Source organism: Natrix helvetica, assembly GCF_964273705.1.
Source record: "Natrix helvetica genome assembly, chromosome: 1".
Taxonomy (NCBI): domain Eukaryota; kingdom Metazoa; phylum Chordata; class Lepidosauria; order Squamata; family Natricidae; genus Natrix; species Natrix helvetica.
This window is the reverse complement of record NC_138548.1, coordinates 116,703,218-116,722,031: the sequence shown is the minus strand read 5'-3', so window position 1 is coordinate 116,722,031 and position 18,814 is coordinate 116,703,218. Positions and strand designations below refer to the sequence as shown.

The following is an 18,814-nucleotide window of genomic DNA, read 5'->3' as shown; positions in this document are numbered from 1 at the left end:
AACAGATCTTCATAAGGTAAGTCACCCTGGGCAGCAAGAGGAAACTATTGTGGGGAAACTCCAGAGGAGGGAGAATGAAGTATCTGTGGGTTGGGGGAGACGTTGGATGCTCTTGAGTAGGTGGCCTGTTCTATCACTAGGCTCCCACATGGCCCTCCCCACCATGAGATGCCTCATGTGCACTTAACAAACTGTACATTCGATTATTGAATGCGTGCATGAAAGCAGAGAGTGATCTTATTCAAGATAGGAGATTCACTCCCACCAATCCTCAGATTACAAATGGAATAGGCAGGCTCCATTACATTTGTAACTTGAGGAATACCTGTACATTTTCCCCTGTTTTGGGAGTTGCAGCCCATCCCTTGCCAAGAGTCCTTCAGATAGGTAATGTAGTCCATGATCCGGGAAACCAAAGTTCTCTTGGTCCCTTTTAGCCTGAAGTATATTTCTGGAATTCTTTTTCCCTCAATGGGTGTTGACCTTTCATTGGGAGTATTGATGAGAACACCACATGTGCTCCCAGCTCCTTAACTTTTTTGCCTAGTTGCTCATAATCTTTCAATATTGTGTTCAGGTTCTTTATTGTGTCATTCATCTCTATGTGAAGGAGGAGAAAGGGGTAGTTATCTGTTGGCCTCATTATTTTGGTGAGGTTCTCAGCTACATCTTTGATTTTTGCTCCAGGGAGACAACATACCTCCCTAGATTGAATGTCTGGTCTGCAGATAGCTGGCTAGGTTCATCTGAGAATATAATCTGCTATTATCAAGACTCATCTACCTTTCTTGGGAGAGGCAGTCTGGGATACTTTATCACAGATGTGTTTGATAATGTGTCTGTCCAAGGGATATTTGATTATGTCTTTTTTCTAGGTGTCTGCATGTGTTTGAGGAGAAGGTTGTGAGTCTGCATGTTTTAATCTGGGGGAGAAATTGATGGCTCAGTTGTAATGGGGCTACATTGAGATTGGTAAGATTGGGCAGTAGGGGTTTGTTACATGTATGCTGCTTCTTTCTTTGATTGTCATGTTTCCTTCTGTGTGTGACATGCCTCCATTTATCTTCCTCCAAGGGTTTAGCCACAGGGTCAATTCCTCTAGGGGTTGTTTGTTCATTATTTGGCTCGATTTGGATATAGCCTTGTTGCCCAGGTTGGAGTTTGGCTAGAGTTGCCTCTAGATCCTTTGCTATTTTTTCTAGTAGTTCATGTAGTTTACATTTAATACATCTATAATTTGGGTATTCTTTGGACATAAGCACACACATTCAACATATATTGCATACCACAATAGTGTCAGTCACCTGTTCAATGAGTTTCTTTTTTTCTGGTTGCTTTGAGGGTTAAATACCGTATATACCTGAGTATAAGCCGAATTTTTCAGCCCACTTTTTGGGCCGAAAAATCCACTTCGGCTTATACTCCAGTGAACAAAAAAAAGGAGGGAAGCTTCTGCAAAGGCGAGTGACAACAAGTCTCCCAGGCTTTAATTTGCCGAGCTGTGCGCACGCGCCTGTTTTCCACGGCGTGGAGCAGCGGCGAGATTCTGGGCGGCGAGCGATGATTCCGGGGGCCATCAGTGGGGGGGGCAGGGTCCCCCCTCGCGTTCCTCATCTTCTCGGATGGCCCCTGGAATCATCGCTCGCCGCGCAGAATCTCACTGCTGCTCCACGCCGTGGAAAACAGGCGCGTGCGCACAGCTCGGCAAATTAAAGCCTGGGAGACTTGTTGTCACTCGCCTTTGCAGAAGCTTCCCTCCGAAGCGTTCCGAGGGAGGGCTGTAAACTTCCCTCCGAAGTCTTGGGATGTTCTGAGGAGCCCCCCAAGGCAAAACGCCGCTGCCAGGTAGTTAAAAATACGTCTCTGATTCACTCACTCAACAAGGTGACCACAGTGTGTGTGTGTGTGTGTGTGTGTGTGTGTGTGTGTGTGTGTGAATGAGACAGACAGACAGAGAGAGGAACAGAGAGAGGGAGTGAGGGAGGGAATCAGAGAGAGACTGACACACACACACACACAATTAAAGCAATTTTATTGTTATCTACCTGTATTTTTATTTTTGAAATTTACCGTGAGCTGCTGCATTTCCCAGCCTCGGCTTATACTCGAGTCAATAACTTTTTCCAGTTTTTTGGGGTAAAATTAGGGGTCTCGGCTTATACTCGAGTCGGCTTATACTCAAGTATATACGGTATATACAGTATATAAAAGTAGGAGATTTTGTCTCAATATATATTCGAAGAAAAAATATAGTTTAAAACTGTTTCATTTTGGGAGTTCATTGAAGGAATTAAGAGAATGCTGCCCTTCTTTGGTCTCTGACTCCACCCAGCATAACATGCCCTGCTCTCTTCCCTAGTAGCAACAGTAGCATCACAACCTATAGGATATTTCAATACTGTATTATGTCAGGAAGGATGCTGGAAAAAAGGATGGATTAAATTAAAATTTTAAAGATCTCCTTTAAATTTAGATCAATGGACTAATATCTTTGCCTTGAACTTGGCCTATCCGTTTACTTTAACAGTGACAAGAAAATGTCAAGCTGAGTCACAGTGCAGATGTTCCCTTAGATTTGATTTCAAGCTCAAGACCTGGAATCTCAGACTGGGATAAAAGTTCCTCTCTGAAATCCCAGGGAGTTCCTCTCTGAAATCCCTTCTAACCACCACCAACAAATCTGGTGAGCAAAATTAAGTGGCAAAGAAATGATAATGGCTCTTTATTGCCATTTGATCTTGTGGAGAGAACATTTCTATAATATGTTGGGTTTTCTTACCTTTCTGTCCAGTTTCTTCAAGTTTTTCTGCAAGATCATTTCTGTTGCATTTTCGAAGGACATCAATGCACACCTCTAGAGCATCTTCTCCATAATGTTGAATCAGGAGATCTACAACGTCTTGTGCATCTGCTTTCTCCAATGAAGCTCTAGGAATGTTTGGCCTTCCATTATAATCAATAGAATTTAGCCTCCATTTAAATTCTTTTAATTCTTTCACAAGGAGTTCATTCAATGCATTGTAAAGTTCTTCTTTCACAGACTTATTCATGTCAATTATGATGGATTATATCCGATCTAAAATTAAAATCAGAGAATTAAACTAATATGGAAAATGAGATTTGAAGGCAACAGTATTCAAGTTAAACTAGTTAGCTCATTCACAAAAACACAGTAGTTTATTTATCATTTCATTCATACTGGTTTCTGTATGTCACCTATTCCATACATTCTAGGCAGGCTATATTCCTAAAACATAGACAGCACATATCCTGACCTGAGATGGCAAGCTATAACCAAGAAGCCTGTCCTTCAGGTTTCTACATGTATTTTCCAATGATGTGATCCCAGAGCTTTCCTCTTGGCTTTAAAATAATGGGCAGACATATGCCCCAGGGGTGGATTTCAAAAATGTTTACTACCTATTCTGTGGGTGCGGCTTGGAGGTCATGTGACTGGGTGTGCATGGCCAACTTGATGTCACTCACCAGGAGATGTAATGGATTGGGTAAAATGTGATGAAGCTGACTTAACAACGGTCTTGCTTAGCAACCAAAATTTTGGGCTCAATTGTAGTCAAAAGTCAAGGACTATCTCTGCCTTTCTCTGCATGGCAACCTTGTCGTAGTAAACTCCTTCTTCTTTCTGGCAATTTTCCTCTCTGTTACAGGGACAAAAATAATCCATATAATGTGAGGTTTCCTGCTGCAGCAGGGGGTTGGGTTAGATGCCCTCCAAGTAGCCTTCTAGCTTTAAATTGCTGTGCTGTTTTCCTCCCTCCCTCCCTTCTTTCTTTTTTTTCTCCCTTCCCTCTGTGGGAAGCAACCTGTCAGCCTCTACTTCGCTTGCTTGCTATCAGCTGCCATAGAAACGGGAAGGGTGGAGGCTTGTGATATTTGGGAAAGGAATTACTGGTACTGGAGGAGTTATCAAGAAGGGAGTTTTGTTCTGACCATCTTCTGCGCATGCTGATGGCTTGTGTTTGGCCTTGGTCAAGGTCAACTGTCTCTGCATGCCAACTGAATGAGGCCATTTGAAGATGCACCCCTCATGACACCTTAGGGAATTGCAGATTGGACATTGGGTTGGGGAAATTGGAGGGGGGTGCCGGGTAAACATTTGATATGTACATGTTGACGCCTTTTTGACTTAGATATTGCTTGTCTTTCATTGCTTTCATTTCATATCCAGTAAAAGTACCTTTATCTCTACTCAAATGGAGTTGGGGGTTCCCAAATTCCTGTTTGCCCATAGGGCCAGTTTTTTGCACTCCAGAGGCTTCAGGGAAGCTCCTGAAGCCTCCGAAGGGCCTCTGGGGGGGCTCTTTTCGCCTTCCCCAGGCTCCTATAAAGTCTCTGGACCCTGGGGAGGACGAAAATGGCTTTTAAAAAGGCTGAACTTAGCTGGCCAGCACGCAAATGTGTGCTGGCCAGCTAACAGGGCAACACCTCACATGCCCTGACAAATGGCTCCGTGTGCCACCTGTAGCACGCGTGCCATAGGTTCGCCATCCCGGAGCTATAGCATGTGAGGTAGATACTTAGTAGCTGTGCTGAATTACAGGGTGATGGCACCAAGGAAGCTGGATCAGGCTCAGAGTTCTCAAGGCTTTGAATTTGCAAGAATCTGAAGGGAAGGAAGTGGCTCAGATCGCAAACCAAGAATAAATAAAGTCATGAGATTCAGAACCCTGGAAACCAAAGGTATTTTTAAAAGCTTTGTGCATGTTCACTAGCTTTGTGCATGTCTGGGTGTATTAAGTTTGTTGTAACAGTGTCCAGATCATGCGTTACAGCCACTTGAGATTGAGGGTTGGAGGGCATCTTAGTATCCCAGGAAAGCAACTCCTATCTTTCAAATGCTCGATCCCAGGGCAAACCAAGTTGTGCTTTTTTAAACTCCTGGAGTGAAATTCTTTAGGATCAGTACAACCCAGGTGCCCGGTTTCCATGGACTATCATGGATCTGGATAGGGACAAATTGGCCAGTTAAAAAACTCTGCTCATGAAAAAAGGAATAGTGGACTCTTCAGCAGAGGTGGAAGGGACAAAGTCCCCTCTGCTGATTTTAGGCCTCCTAGCATGGAGAGAGACGCCCAACAGCAGCTGAAGCAGAGGGGGATGGATAGTCCTCCTTACATTAGAAGGTAGATATTTGATCTGAGTCAAATCCCAAGACAGAATCAAGACAGTTCACATGAATTAAGAGTGGGCTGGCTCACTTGGTTAGGATGCTGTGTTGGAGATCAGCAAGTCCATGTTTGAGAGCCAAGTGCTGCTGCATGGTGGGATGAGCTGGCATCACTCACTCCCACTCCTTGAATGGGGTCAAGAAAGAACCTCCCCCCCAGGCATCCCCCAGGCAAGGGTGATGTCATCAGTTAATCCTTTCAAACTTGAAGCACCTTAAAAGATGCCTTTGATATGAATGGAATGGGAGTTCACATTTAATCAAACCCTGTTGGATCTGGGCAACGAGAGAACAGACTGCGGACACGAAGTGACTTAACAGCTCTTTATTAGTAGTAGTAGTGATCCAGCTTGCTCTGTGGCTGGAGGGTTCCCCTTTTATAGGAATCGGATACGCCTCTCGACCAATCAGAATGATACCTGTTTCCCGCTGTAGCAGCGGACCAGAGAGGAGACTTGTTACGATATATGTTAATATCTAACACCCCTCCCCTCTTAGACGGAACATTACGGTTAGTTATATAGTCCTTAAGGTATGTTGGTGTTTGCCTTACTCGGGTGGAATGTCGTAGTTCGGGTTGGTTAGAAGTAGTTGCAGGATCGGTTGCTTTCTCTGTTTCGTGTTCGGGAGTTTGCAGGCTTTCGTTGCTTTGGCGTTTGGGGGTCTGCTCGCTTTCGTTGCTTGGGGGTTGTTCCATTTCGCGCTCGACCTCTTGTTCTGTCCTGGGCTCGCAGGTGTCGTAGTTCTCTGTGTTGGGGCTCTCGAGTGGCTGACTTTGCATTGGCTGGTAGCTCTCGTTCTCGGTTCGTAGGTCTGAGTGCGCCAGGCGACCCCGTAGTTGATCGATGTGCCTTTTCCAGTTTCGCCCATCTTCCAGTTCTAACAGATACGATCGTGGACCCGTGATGCCAATGACCCTTGCCGGCATCCACAATGTTCCCCCTGCATAGTTGTGGGCGTATACTGAATCCCCTATGCTAAAGCTCCGAATTTTGCTTGTGGAGTCTGGGGGTGCCGTGGCAGAGTAATTTGGGTGAAGACGGTCCAGGTGAGACCGTAGACGGCGGCCCATGAGTAGTTCAGTGGGGCTCCTACCCGTCGTTGCGCTGGGGGTAATATGCTGAATTAAGAGGTAATGATCAATGCGTGTTTGCCAATCACCTGGACCCATCCTAGCGAGGGCCTCTTTTGCGGATCGCACCATTCTTTCCGCCTGTCCGTTTGATGCTGGATGAAATGGCGCGACGAGGGCATGCCGAATTCCCTGACCTGCTAAGTACGTTTTGAATTGCATGGCCGTGAACTGGGGCCCGTTATCGGAGACCAGGAGGTCGGGCAGGCCATGAGTGGCGAAAAGTCGCCGTAGAACCTTAATGACTGCCTCTGCCATGGTTGAAGTCATTAGGACTACTTCTAGCCATTTGGAGTATGCATCCACAACTATAAGGAAGGTCTGACCTTGGACTGGCCCTGCGAAATCGATGTGTATTCGCGACCAGGGTGCTTTGGGCTTCTCCCATTCTGTGGCGGGCGCTTCCGGGGGTGCTGGTCTCGATTCTTGGCATGGATCGCAAGTGGCCACCCATTCCTCTATCTCTTTGTCCATGTTTGGCCACCACACGTAACTTCTTGCTAATGCCTTCATTCTAACGATCCCCGGATGCCCGACATGTAACGCATCTAACACATTTTTATGTAATGCATAAGGAATAACAACTCGATCCCCCCACAATAAACAACCTTGCAACACTGAGAGTTCGTCCCGTTTTGACCAAAACATTTTGAATTCTGGGCCCACGTTTCCCTTCGGCCACCCCCTCCAAACCCATGTTTGAACTTGCTTTATTAAATTATCCTTAGAGGAGAACCTGGCAACGTCGCAGGAAGAAACCGGTCCTGAGTCCAAACAGTCAATGAGCAGCACCGGTACTTCGGGAGTGGGGTCTGGCAAAAGGTCCGGGAGTGGGCAACGGCTGAGCACGTCTGCGTGTCCTAGAGTGGAACCCGGTCGATGAATTAACTTGTACGAGTATGCAGCCAGGAAAACAGTCCACCTGGTCATGCGTGGAGAAAGGGAGACTGGTGTGGGGCGGTTTCCCGCCAAAAGTCCCAACAGCGGTTTGTGATCTGTAATCAGTTCAAAGTCGCGGCCGTAGAGGTATTCGTGGAAACGTTTTATTCCAGCTACAGCAGCTAACGCTTCCCTGTCCATCTGGCTGTAATTCCTCTCGGCCGATGAAAGAGTCCTGGAGTAGAAGGCGATGGGTGCTTCGTTTCCGTTTGGCATTCTGTGGCTAAGGACTGCGCCAACTCCAAAAGGTGATGCGTCGCAGGTCAATACCAGCGGTAGTGTTTGGCTGTATTGGACTAACAGCGAGTCGGTGGTGAGCAGGCGCTTTACTGCGGCAAAAGCTGCTGCTTCGGATCGTCCCCATCTCCATGTTTCGTTCCTCTGGAGTAGTCGATGTAATGGCTCAGCAACGGTCGCCTTCTGTCTCAGAAAAACACTGTAGAAGTTAAGTAGTCCGAGGAAGGCCTACAACTCGGTCTGATTCCGTGGTGTGGGGGCGTCCTGGATCGCCTTAATTTTCTTTGAAGTGGGGTGTATTCCCTGACCATCGATTCTATATCCCAGGAATTCTACGCTAGGCACGTTAATTTGGCATTTTTCCTTTTTTAGGCGGAGACCCTTTTCTCTGATTCTGGCCAAAGCAGTTCTGACTCTTTTTAATAACTGCTCCTCGTTTGCAGCGGACACCAAGATGTCGTCAAAGTAGGGGACGACTCCCGGTATCCCTTGCAAAAGCCGTTCCATGACGCTCTGGAACAGACCTGGAGCAATGCTCACACCAAATTGTAGCTGGTTACATTTGAATGCCCCTCTATGCGTCACTATAGTCTGGGCCTCCGCTGTGGCGCTAAACACGGGCAACTGCTGGTAAGCTTGTGCCATGTCTAATTTGGCAAATATCTTTCCTGGCCCCAACGAGTGCAATAAGTGTTGTACTACTGGCACAGGATATGCGCTTTGTTGTAGCGTGACATTAATTGTGCATTTATAGTCCGCGCAGATGCGGACTGACCCGTCTGGCTTGACTGGGGTCACAATGGGAGTTTCCCAGTGCGCGTGATCCACCGGCTCAAGGATTCCTTGCTCCACTAACTTATCTATCTCCTTATCTATTTTTGGGTGCAAAAGGCACTCGTCTCGGTTTAAGTTGGATTGGCGCCACTTTGGGGTCTAAATTGAATGAGATTGGCTTACCCACATACTTACCAAGACCGGGGCTGAACACATCCTCGAACTCCTTAAAAATCTGCTCAGCGCTGCTGTTCTCCACGGTGTTGATTCCGGTGACTTCTAGCCCCAAGGCTTCAAACCAATCTAGTCCTAGAAGGTTCTGTAATGGTGCGCTGGCGATGGTCACGGGCAGCTGGGCTCTGATGTCCTTGAAACGGATCTGGAATGTGCCTTGGCCCACGATGGGGACTCGGTTCCCCTGGTAGTCTCATAGCAGGATGTCTGGAGCGCGTAGTTGGCTCTTTTTGAGGCTAGGGATAGCCTGTTTCATGGATGCCCATGAAATGATAGTCAGGGACGATCCTGTGTCAACTTCCAGCTCGCAAGGTGAGCCCTCCAAGAGGACTGTGACTTTCAGCTTTTTAGGCCGCTTGGTGCGGACCTGACTTATTGTGGTGAGATACGTTCGCAATTCCTCTCTCTGGGTCAACTCTATCTCAGCATCTGTATCCTGAAAATACTCTCGTTGAGCGTCTTGATAGAACGCTCTCTCAGCTCTTTGTGTATAATCTCTCTGGGAATACGCTCGCTCAGCTCTTTGGGAATTTTCTCTCTTGGTAAACACTTGTGGATTTCTCTCTGGGCGCCCTTTTTGATTTCGCCAAGCCCCTGGGTTGGGCTTCTGTTGGCGGTACGTAGGTGGCTGCCGTGAGGCAGGGACTTCGCTCCGGCACACTCGTGCGATGTGCCCAAGTTTGTTGCAGTGTGAACAAACAACGTTCCTGAACCTGCAGGTAGACCGGGGGTGATTCCCTCCGCAGCTTGCGCAGGGCGGCAAATGGAATCTGGGTCTCCCCCCAGGCCTCATGTGACTGCTCCGCATCAGGTGACTGTCCTCGAACTCGGGATCCTCGTAGTCGGGGTTGGTGTCCTCGTAGTGGACTCTGGTTTGTCTGGGTGCTGGCTGGCTTATGTGGAGTCCGCGTTGTATGCTTTCCGATGATCTTTCCGCTGACTCGGATGCCCTTGCTTCGTTTAGCGCTATTTGTAGGGTTAAATTCGGGTTTGCCAACAGCTTTTTTTGTAACGAAATGTCTCTTAACCCACAAACAAATTGTGCCAGGATATGTTCGTCCAGATCCCTGAACTCGCAGTGAGTTGCTGCTTTACGTAGGGCTGCAACATATTGGTTGATTGATTCTCCCGCCTTCTGGTTCCGCGTGTTGAATTCCTGGCGGCAAACGTGGCGGGAAGGTTTTGGCGCGTAATGAGTCTGTAGAGTCTGTTGCAACGCCGTCCATGATACCGCTTGTATCGGAGTAGGCGCGGTGAGGTCTCTGGCCGTGTTGAAGACTTCTTTCCCACAGTAGCCGAGGAAGATGTTTTTCTTTCGGGCGTCGGTTATCCCCGTGTATTTGTTCGCTTCGAGAAAACACTCGAAACGAATCATGAATGCCTCCCATTCGTCGTTCGCTGGGTCGAATGGAGCGGGAGGAGTGTGCATCGCCATCTTCTCTCGTTTGAATTTGCCGCGTTGCGGTGTCCTGAGATGGCTGCCGGAATTTCTGCCGAATTCCTGGGCTGGATCAGATCCGGAGATTCTGAAGTAGCGTTCTTCGTCCTATCTGTCTCTCGATCCCACCCTCGTCGCCAATGTTGGATCTGGGCAACGAGAGAACAGACTGCGGACACGAAGTGACTTAACAGCTCTTTATTAGTAGTAGTAGTAGTGATCCAGCTTGCTCTGTGGCCGGAGGGTTCCCCTTTTATAGGAATCGGGTACGCCTCTCGACCAATCAGAACGATACCTGTTTCCCGCTGTAGCAGCGGACCAGAGAGGAGACTTGTTACGATATATGTTAATATTTAACAAACCCCATCCCAGCTATCAAGGGATATCAACCAAAGAGATCTACGCAGTAATAGCTGAAACACTCCAGGGGCCCATACTGGCAGCCAGTTTATAATTGATCTACTAGGTATAAGAGCTTTTCTAGAGTTAAGTTACTGCCCAGGCTGAGTTGTGTGAAATTGCCACTTGTGAACCCTTCATTGCTTAAATAAAGTACAAGGAAACATTTTCCTCTAGGCTGGCTTTTGCTACATGAACAATCTGGATGCCTCTGATAACTAGAAGTGTCTGGATGTGCCCATTCACAAGCATCTCACGCAAGCATCTATCCAGAAGAACAATTGATCCATGTTGAACAATAAAGTGTTTAGACTTACCACTCTGTGGTGAACACCTACAGGCATAATCCGATGCTGCTAAGGGGATGAAAAGGTCTGTGGATTTTTATACTGGATGTAAAGAGTACTTTCACTTTTAAAAGCATGTGTGTTGCTCCAACCCTCTTCCTGCTTGTATTTCCTGCTTGCTTGTGTAAGGTTCCAGCAGTTTTCCCCGAGCCACTGAGATGCCAAAGAGGGAGACTCGAGACGAGGCTTGCAAAAAGTATCAGCTTTTATTTATGGCCATCGTAAAAGCTGGGTGACAAAACTATATCCAAAACAAAGAAACAAATGCATGTAAAGAATAGCCTCGCCCTGGAAGAGGGGCTCAGAGCATTATATACGTTTTAGGAAGAAACAAAGTTTATCCAATCAAAGACAAAGATTTGTTACCAACGTGATCTTTAAAGCGTTCTTTTGTTCAAGTTTTAACCACAAGAGCTCACAAATTACGCTAGAAATAATCTACTTGTTTCGGTTTCTTATGCTTATGCAGCTAAATTACGGGAAAGCAGCAACTGTGGGCAAAGCAAAATTCACCTATTGCCATTAGAAAAGCCAGTTTAAAGGACAATGGTAATTTAGGGAAACTGTGAACTTCGTGGTCCTCATCAAAAGGGATTTGCGTTTGGGCTGAGGGAATAAAACGCTGTTGAAATCTATTTTGGGGGTATGTCTACTTTGCTAGCCACCGTCTCTTGCAAAACCGTAGTTTTTAATAAAGTGCTTGCTGCTTCACTTAATGGCTGTCCAATTTCTGACTAGTGAGTGGGTTTCGCACAGTGCCAATTTTTAATCTAGTACGGTAGTTCGGCATTTTCCAGCTAAACGTAGAAAAAAACATAAACCTACTATGGATTCTTCGCCGTTGCGCGGTCAGATGCTGCCCCCTTGGGGCACAAACTGGGAGAGTCTCAAAAAGAGAAAAGGGAGAGGACAGAAAAGGGCCGATGCCGGAGGGAGGAGGGGAGATGGCGAGGCTCCTCCTGTCCCTTGGCCCGGAAGGCGTGGCCAGTTTTTACAAAAAGCTCCATTTCTCCGCTTGGAGTTGTTCCCAACCTGCGGAATTAGGACCGAGCAGCAAATTCGCCAGGCGGAAGAGGCAGGGGTGGGAATGACCGGCGCCTCTTTTCAGAACTTCCTCTGTTCCTTGGGAATATTTCTGTGCGGATGGGCTGGCTCTTTTCTCCCTAGAAACCAGCAGCCTGAAGTTTTGGACTACATTTCCCATTAGTCCCTACTAGCTGATCAGGAATTGCTGGTGGATTGCCCCTTCCCCAAATTCTGTAAGACTTGCCTGCCTGCCTGCCTCCCCTTTGCACCCTCACCACACAGAATGGATCCATCTGAGTCCTTTTTCCCATGTGGATTTTAAGCTGATCTTCGGTACCATGTGAGATTGGGGGGGGCGGGGGGAGGATGGGCATGGAAATCCATCCCTTGGCACAATGCCATACAAACAGAGCAGCGTTTCTCACTCTTGGGATCTTTAAGATGGGGGGATTCCAGGCACCTGGGGAATTCTGGAGTTGAAATCCATCCACAAGTTCCCACGGGTGAGAAACACTAAGATAGAGTATATATTGTGTGCCTTGTTTTTCTCTCCAGCTGGAACTCCAGCCATTGCTCCCTCCCTCCCTCTTCTTGAGATGGCAATGGTGATGCTTTCATTTGTTGTTCAACCTGGTTTATTTTTGTTTCTGTCTGTTCTGTTCTTTTTTCTACTTCTTTTATTAGTTGTTCATTCTTTCCCAGAGCTTGTTGTATAGTTTCCATTTTATCATCCAATTTCTGTATATCTTTCTTGACTTCATTTTTCATTTCACACATCTTTGCTTTCATTTCATTCATATCTATTTTCATTTCATTCATATCTGTTTTCATTTCATCATGGTTTTTTGTTGCTGTTTCTTGGAATTTTAGCATAGTTTCTTGAATGGTTTGCAGCACTGTCTGTATATTTTCAGTATTCGACCCCACATTAGTTTTTTCTGTTTCATTCATTTCTTCTGTTGGCCCTTTGGGTGTTGGGGGGGCCGGCGAACCCCTTGTTGTTGGGTTTATTGCAGGGTTGATGTTCATCTTTTTTCCACTTCTAAGTGCTGCTGATGTTATATTTGCCATTTCTCTTATAGTTTTATCTTGTTCTAAAATTATCTTGTATATATTGTCCCAAACTGGCATTCAGTCTTTCCCCCCACCTTCTTTTTTTTTTGTCTTAGTATATCCGCATTAATCTTAGTATACTATATAAATTTTAAGTAATACAGTATAATAATAATAATAATAATAATAATAATAATAATAATTAATAATAATAATAATAATAATAATAATAATAATAATAATAATAATAATAATAATAATAATAATAATAATAATAATAATAATAATAATAATAATACAATAATATCTAGAGGTGTTGGGAGAAGGGGTTATATAGGCAGGGAGGGAGGACTGGGGAGAGTCTCAATATTTGTTCATTTTAACATTTACAGTGCTATATTTAAGTACTTAAATGCTTAGATTGTTTCTTAATAATGTTAAATTTAAACTTATTTAAATGGTTGTGGCATATATAGCTAATAATTGCCACCAGGATTCACACTTACTTATTTATGGTTATAGCAATATAGCAATAAAATATATATATAAATAACGCTATTTGTCTTAAATATTGATTAATTTAAATATTTGATTATAAAGATTATAACAATTGTATAAAGTTAATATAGACAGTTCATTCACCACTTTTTCCTCTGTGTTTCTTTAAGTTTAGAGCTTCTTTAAATTCTTTTAAGTTCTTTTCAAGTCCTTTATTTCAACTTTGCTCAGATACTTTCTTCTAAGTTGTTACAATGTTGCGATTTCGTCAGCTTTCTCTTCCGCCTTGATACTTTGTTGCTCTATAATTAATGGCTGTCTGCTGCTGTTCCCCGGTCTAGCACGATCTTTCAAAGTCTCCTTCTGTCTCCTTTCTCCTGCTACCCGAGTCCACAGTAGCCTCAGCCAGATCGTATTTCTTTCCCCTCGTTTCTGTTCGGGCTCCTTTTAAACTTTAAAGTGTCGCTCTCACCTCTTTCAGTGGCCTTTTTGATGGGGTTTTCACGCCAGATCTCTGGAGTCTCCCTGTTTGCCCGTTCTCCTCTATAGTTTAGGTGCGTCTTTTCCCAGCCTGTAGCTCTCCGCTGTTTTCACTTGTATCAGGCGTTGCAACAATGTAGCAAAAGTTGGTTCAATTTTCTTCCTTCCTTCTTCTATTTGGTGGTTTGCCGAGGCTTCAGGTCCACCATTCAGTGCAGCAAGCGGTGAACGCTTACACGCTGGGTTAAAAAGAGTATCCCCAGTCCTAAACGGGCGATCGCCTTACGCCTCGTTCATTCTGGGGTATCCCTACTTCTCCGCTTCACCCTACAAGCTCAGCGTATCCCCCTGGGGGATCCTCCAAACGTGTATATCGGGGTTCGAAGAGCAGAGCCCTGCTTTCTTCCCCCCACTTGCCTCCACGTCACCCTAGAGGAATCGCTTATTCACATGGAGATGGACCGTGCAGCTTTCTACCTCCGCTTTCAGAATGTGACAGAGGTAAAAGGTGAAGACCTAACTACGATAATGTCTGGCTTAATTGCAGAAACTTTAAACACAGATAAGCAAGAGATCATAAATGAACTCGACGACATTTATAGAGTTACCACCAATTATGCGAGGAAACATCGACTACCCAGAGAAGTGCACATCAGGTTCGCGAGGAAAAAAGTAAGAGACATACTATATAAAATAACAAGAGAAGAACCGATGATGTACGAGGGGAAGGAGATACTAATATTAAAACAAATCCCACGAAGAGTGAGGGAACAGAGAAGAGACTACCAATTCTTGGCCACGCAATTAATTAAGAGGGAGATACTATTTAGATGGTTAATACCAGAAGGGATGTTAGTAACATGGCAGGAGAAGAGAATTAAAATTGACAACCTTGAAAAAGCACAGGAATTATACGAGCAATTAATGTATCCTGAAGAGAAACAAAACACAGAAGAGGAAATAGAATATAGAAGAAGGGAAGAAAGACAACAAAAGGCAAGGGAGGGAAGACAGGGAGGACGTAGCAGGGAAGAGGAAGAACAACAGAAAGAAGAAGTAAGACCAAAAACAAGAAGTCAAAAAGAAACTAGAGACAAATAAAAATAAGGACAAGTAGAGATCTAGGAAAATGGAAGAAGAAATCCAACTACTATCTGTAAATGTCAATGGTTCACTAACAAAAAGAAAACACATCTGGGCAAAATTAATAAAACAAAAAGCAGACATAATATGTCTACAGGAAACACATATCAAACAACAAGACATAAAATACTTAGAATGTCCGAAATTGGGGAAATTATATACAGCATCGGCAGAAGAAAAAAGAAAAGGATTAGCAATTTATGTTAAAGAGAGAATAAAGACAAGCTTAATCTATGCAGATCCAAGGGGAAGAATATTAATTTTAGAGATATGGATAAACCAAAAACCAATATTGCTGGTAGCAATCTATGCCCCAAACGAAGACCAGAAAAATTTCTATAAAAAATTACATGAAAAAATCAGAGAAATTGGAGGGGAAAACATCTGTATAATAGGAGACTATAATGCCATAGTAGATAGCAAAATAGACTATGTAAGTGACAAAAAAACCAAAAAAAAAAAAAAAAGTACTACCAACAACGTGTATGGAGATGATGGAAGAGCTAAATCTAATAGACATCTGGAGAAAAATGGAACCAAATAAAAAACAATTTACCTTTTACTCAAATCCACACCAGTCTTGGTCACGGATCGACATGGCATGGATGAATAAGGAAATTGGGGCAGAAGTATATAAAATTGAAATACTACCAAACACCTGGGCAGACCATAACCCCATTAAAATAATCTGGAAAGGGGGGAAAAAAACTAGACGAAGATGGACATTAAACCTGCAAATATTAAAAGAAAAAGAATTTATCCAAAAGTGTAAGAGTGAGTTGGGACTATTTCTCAAAGAAAATACAAAAGAACAGACATCAATACAAAACCTATGGGATACCATGAAAGCCTACATACGAGGAATCATTATAGCTTATTCAGCAAAAAGAAATAAAGAAAAATGGGCACAACAGAAAGCATTAGAGAAGGAAATTGAGAACCTAGAAAAAGAACTCCAAAACAAACCACAAAGTGATAAAATTAGAAAAGATTGGATGCTAGCGAAACACAAATTAAACATACTAGTCCAGGAAGAAATAGTAAAACACTTAAAACTAATGAAACAAAATTTTTTTGAACAAGCAAATAAACCAGGAAGGTGGTTATCTTATAGATTGAGAAAAGAAAGAGAAAAAAGACTAATATATCAACTCCAAGAGGAAACGGGTGAATTACAACACACAATGGAAAGGAAAAAAAAGATTGTACATAAATATTTCGAGAAGTTATACAAGGGGGAACAAGTAGATGACAAACAAATACAAGAATATTTGAACAAAGAAGAACCCCCAGTAATACCGGAAGAGATGAAAGAAATGCTAACGAAACAAATAACAAATATTGAACTGAAACAGGCAATTCAAAAACAGAAAAATAATAAAACACCAGGTCCAGATGGATTCCCAGCAGAATGGTACAAAACGATAAACGATCTGAATGAATCAATAGAACCCCTAATGTTGGAGATGTACAACGAAACATTGACGAAAGCAAAAATACCAAACACATGGAGGGAAGCATACATTACGTTAGTATATAAAGAAGGTACAGACCACAACCAAATTCAAAATTACAGGCCAATCTCGTTGCTGAATGTGGACTACAAAATATTTGCAACAATAATAGCGGAGAGACTAAAAAGATTACTAAATGATTACATACACCCAGATCAAAATGGATTTCTCCCAACAAGACAAATAAGAAATAATACCAGAATAATTGCTAATATCTTGGAGTACTATGAGGTGCATACAGAGAAACAAGTGGCACTTGTATTCCTGGATGCACAGAAGGCATTCGATAATTTAAATTGGCAATACATGAAACAACAAATTAAAAATATGAATCTAGGAAATAAATTTGAAAAATTAATAGAAACAATATACTCCACCCAAAAGGCAAGCATACTATTGAATGGGGAGAATACAGAGTCTTTTGAAATAACGAAAGGAGTGAGACAAGGCTGCCCACTATCACCTCTGCTTTTTATTCTGACACTAGAAAGCCTTCTGATACGAATTAGAAAAAACCAGGAAATAAGAGGAACCAAAACTAAAAAGGAAGAATACAAAATACAGGCCTTTGCAGATGACTTAGTATTTATCATAGAAGACCCATTAGAAACAGGGAACAGGTTAATGCAAGAACTAGAAAAATATGGATATGTGGCAGGACTAAAAATTAATAGAGAAAAGACTAAAATAATAACCAAAAATCTGAAGGAAAAACAGAACAAAGAATTAGAAAAAACAATAGGACTCCAGGTAGTAAAGAAAGTCAAATATTTAGGAATATGGCTAACTGCAAAGTGCTCAACAATAAAAGAAAATAATTACACAAAATTAGTGCAACAAATAAAAAAAGACCTAGAATTATGGGGGAAACTACAACTATCGCTATTAGGGAAAATAGCAACTATAAAAATGAACATACTACCAAGAGTCCTATATCTATTTCAAACGATCCCCATAAAACTAGAGAAAACTTTTTTTACTGAATTGAATAAAATAATACTAAAATTTATCTGGCAAGGGAAAAAAGCTAGGATAAAACTGAAAGCATTACAGGACGATAGAAGCAGAGGTGGTATGGGACTACCTGACTGGGAACTCTACTACAATGCAGCAGCACTAATTTGGATTAAAGATTGGATAAATCTAAAAAACAAAAGAATATTAGCAATAGAAGGCCACGACCTACAAACAGGATGGCACTTTTTCTTATGGGAAGAGAATAAAAAGAAGCAAAAATATTTCCATAGACATTACATTAGAGAAGCATTAATTCAAGTCTGGAATAAAATTAAAGCAAAACACTATATGAAAATACCGGCATGGCTTTCCACCATGGAAGCCATGATACATCCCAAGATGCTAGATTTATCAAAAATGGTTAGATATAGTGAAATATTAGATAACCAGGGGAATTTGAAAACGAACCAAGAATTAAAAGAGAATAATATCAATATAGATTGGTGGCCATACCTCCAATTACAATCAAGATACAAAAAAGATATAAAAGAATATGGAATATATACGGAATTGCAACAAATAGACAAAATCTTAACTGGCCCAGAAAACAAATTTATAACGAAAAAGTATAAATATTTATTAGAAATAAACTTAGAAGAAGAAATAGTTAAAGGATGTATGATAGCATGGGCCAAAAATTTTGGTTATAACATAGATCTAGCGGATTGGGAAAAAATTTGGAATATAAATTATAAATTAACGAGATCAGCGACACTGAAAGATAATATATATAAAATGTTTTATCGTTGGCACCTACCACCAACAAGATTAGCAAAAATGTACCCAACACTGAAATCGATATGCTGGAAATGTAAAAAAGAAGAAGGGACCTACTACCACATGTGGTGGACATGCCCGGAATCGCAAAAATACTGGAAAAGAATCTGGAAGTGGGCACAAGAAATTACGGGGGAACAAGTAAAGTATAAACCCGAAACCCTTTTATTAGGAATAATTAAAGGGAACTATACAAAAAAAATTAAATATTTACTAACACATATATTAACTATAGCTAGAATTGCCTTCGCCCAATGCTGGAAGCAAAACAATACACCGCCAGACGAATTAGTGATAAAAAAAACTTTGGAGTGCGCAGAGATGGACAAACTAACTCAAAAATTACAGGACAAAGAAGAATCGGAATACTACGAAATTTGGAATAAGTGGTATGAATGGTTGGATAATAAGAAAAACATTTAAGCCGAAAACAATATACATAAATAAACATAGAACTGTATATAAAAATAGGTAAATATGTTAAATATCATAAAAATGTATAGATAAAATGACATAAGGATTGTAATATATGGTAAAGAGAGGAAAACATACATAGATACGACGATGTAACATTGTACAAACTGTTGATATAAAGAGTATAATATGTGATAAAAAGAC

At 42.6% G+C, this 18,814-nt stretch overlaps 1 protein-coding gene across 1 annotated transcript in view; it reads right to left on the bottom strand.

The window, feature by feature from the left end:
• Positions 1-10,940, bottom strand: part of LOC309388789 (NACHT, LRR and PYD domains-containing protein 12-like) — a gene marked incomplete at its 3' end in the record, with an annotated part of 48,909 nt that extends 37,969 nt beyond the window's left edge. The window contains exons 1-2 of the mRNA XM_081946414.1: positions 10,659-10,940; positions 2,780-3,076 (exon numbers count right to left, since the gene is read on the bottom strand). Coding sequence (XP_081802540.1) covers positions 2,780-3,050 — 271 coding nt within the window. The 5' untranslated portion in view covers positions 3,051-3,076; positions 10,659-10,940. The remainder of the gene's footprint in view (positions 1-2,779; positions 3,077-10,658) is intronic.
• Positions 10,941-18,814: the final 7,874 nt, after the last annotated feature.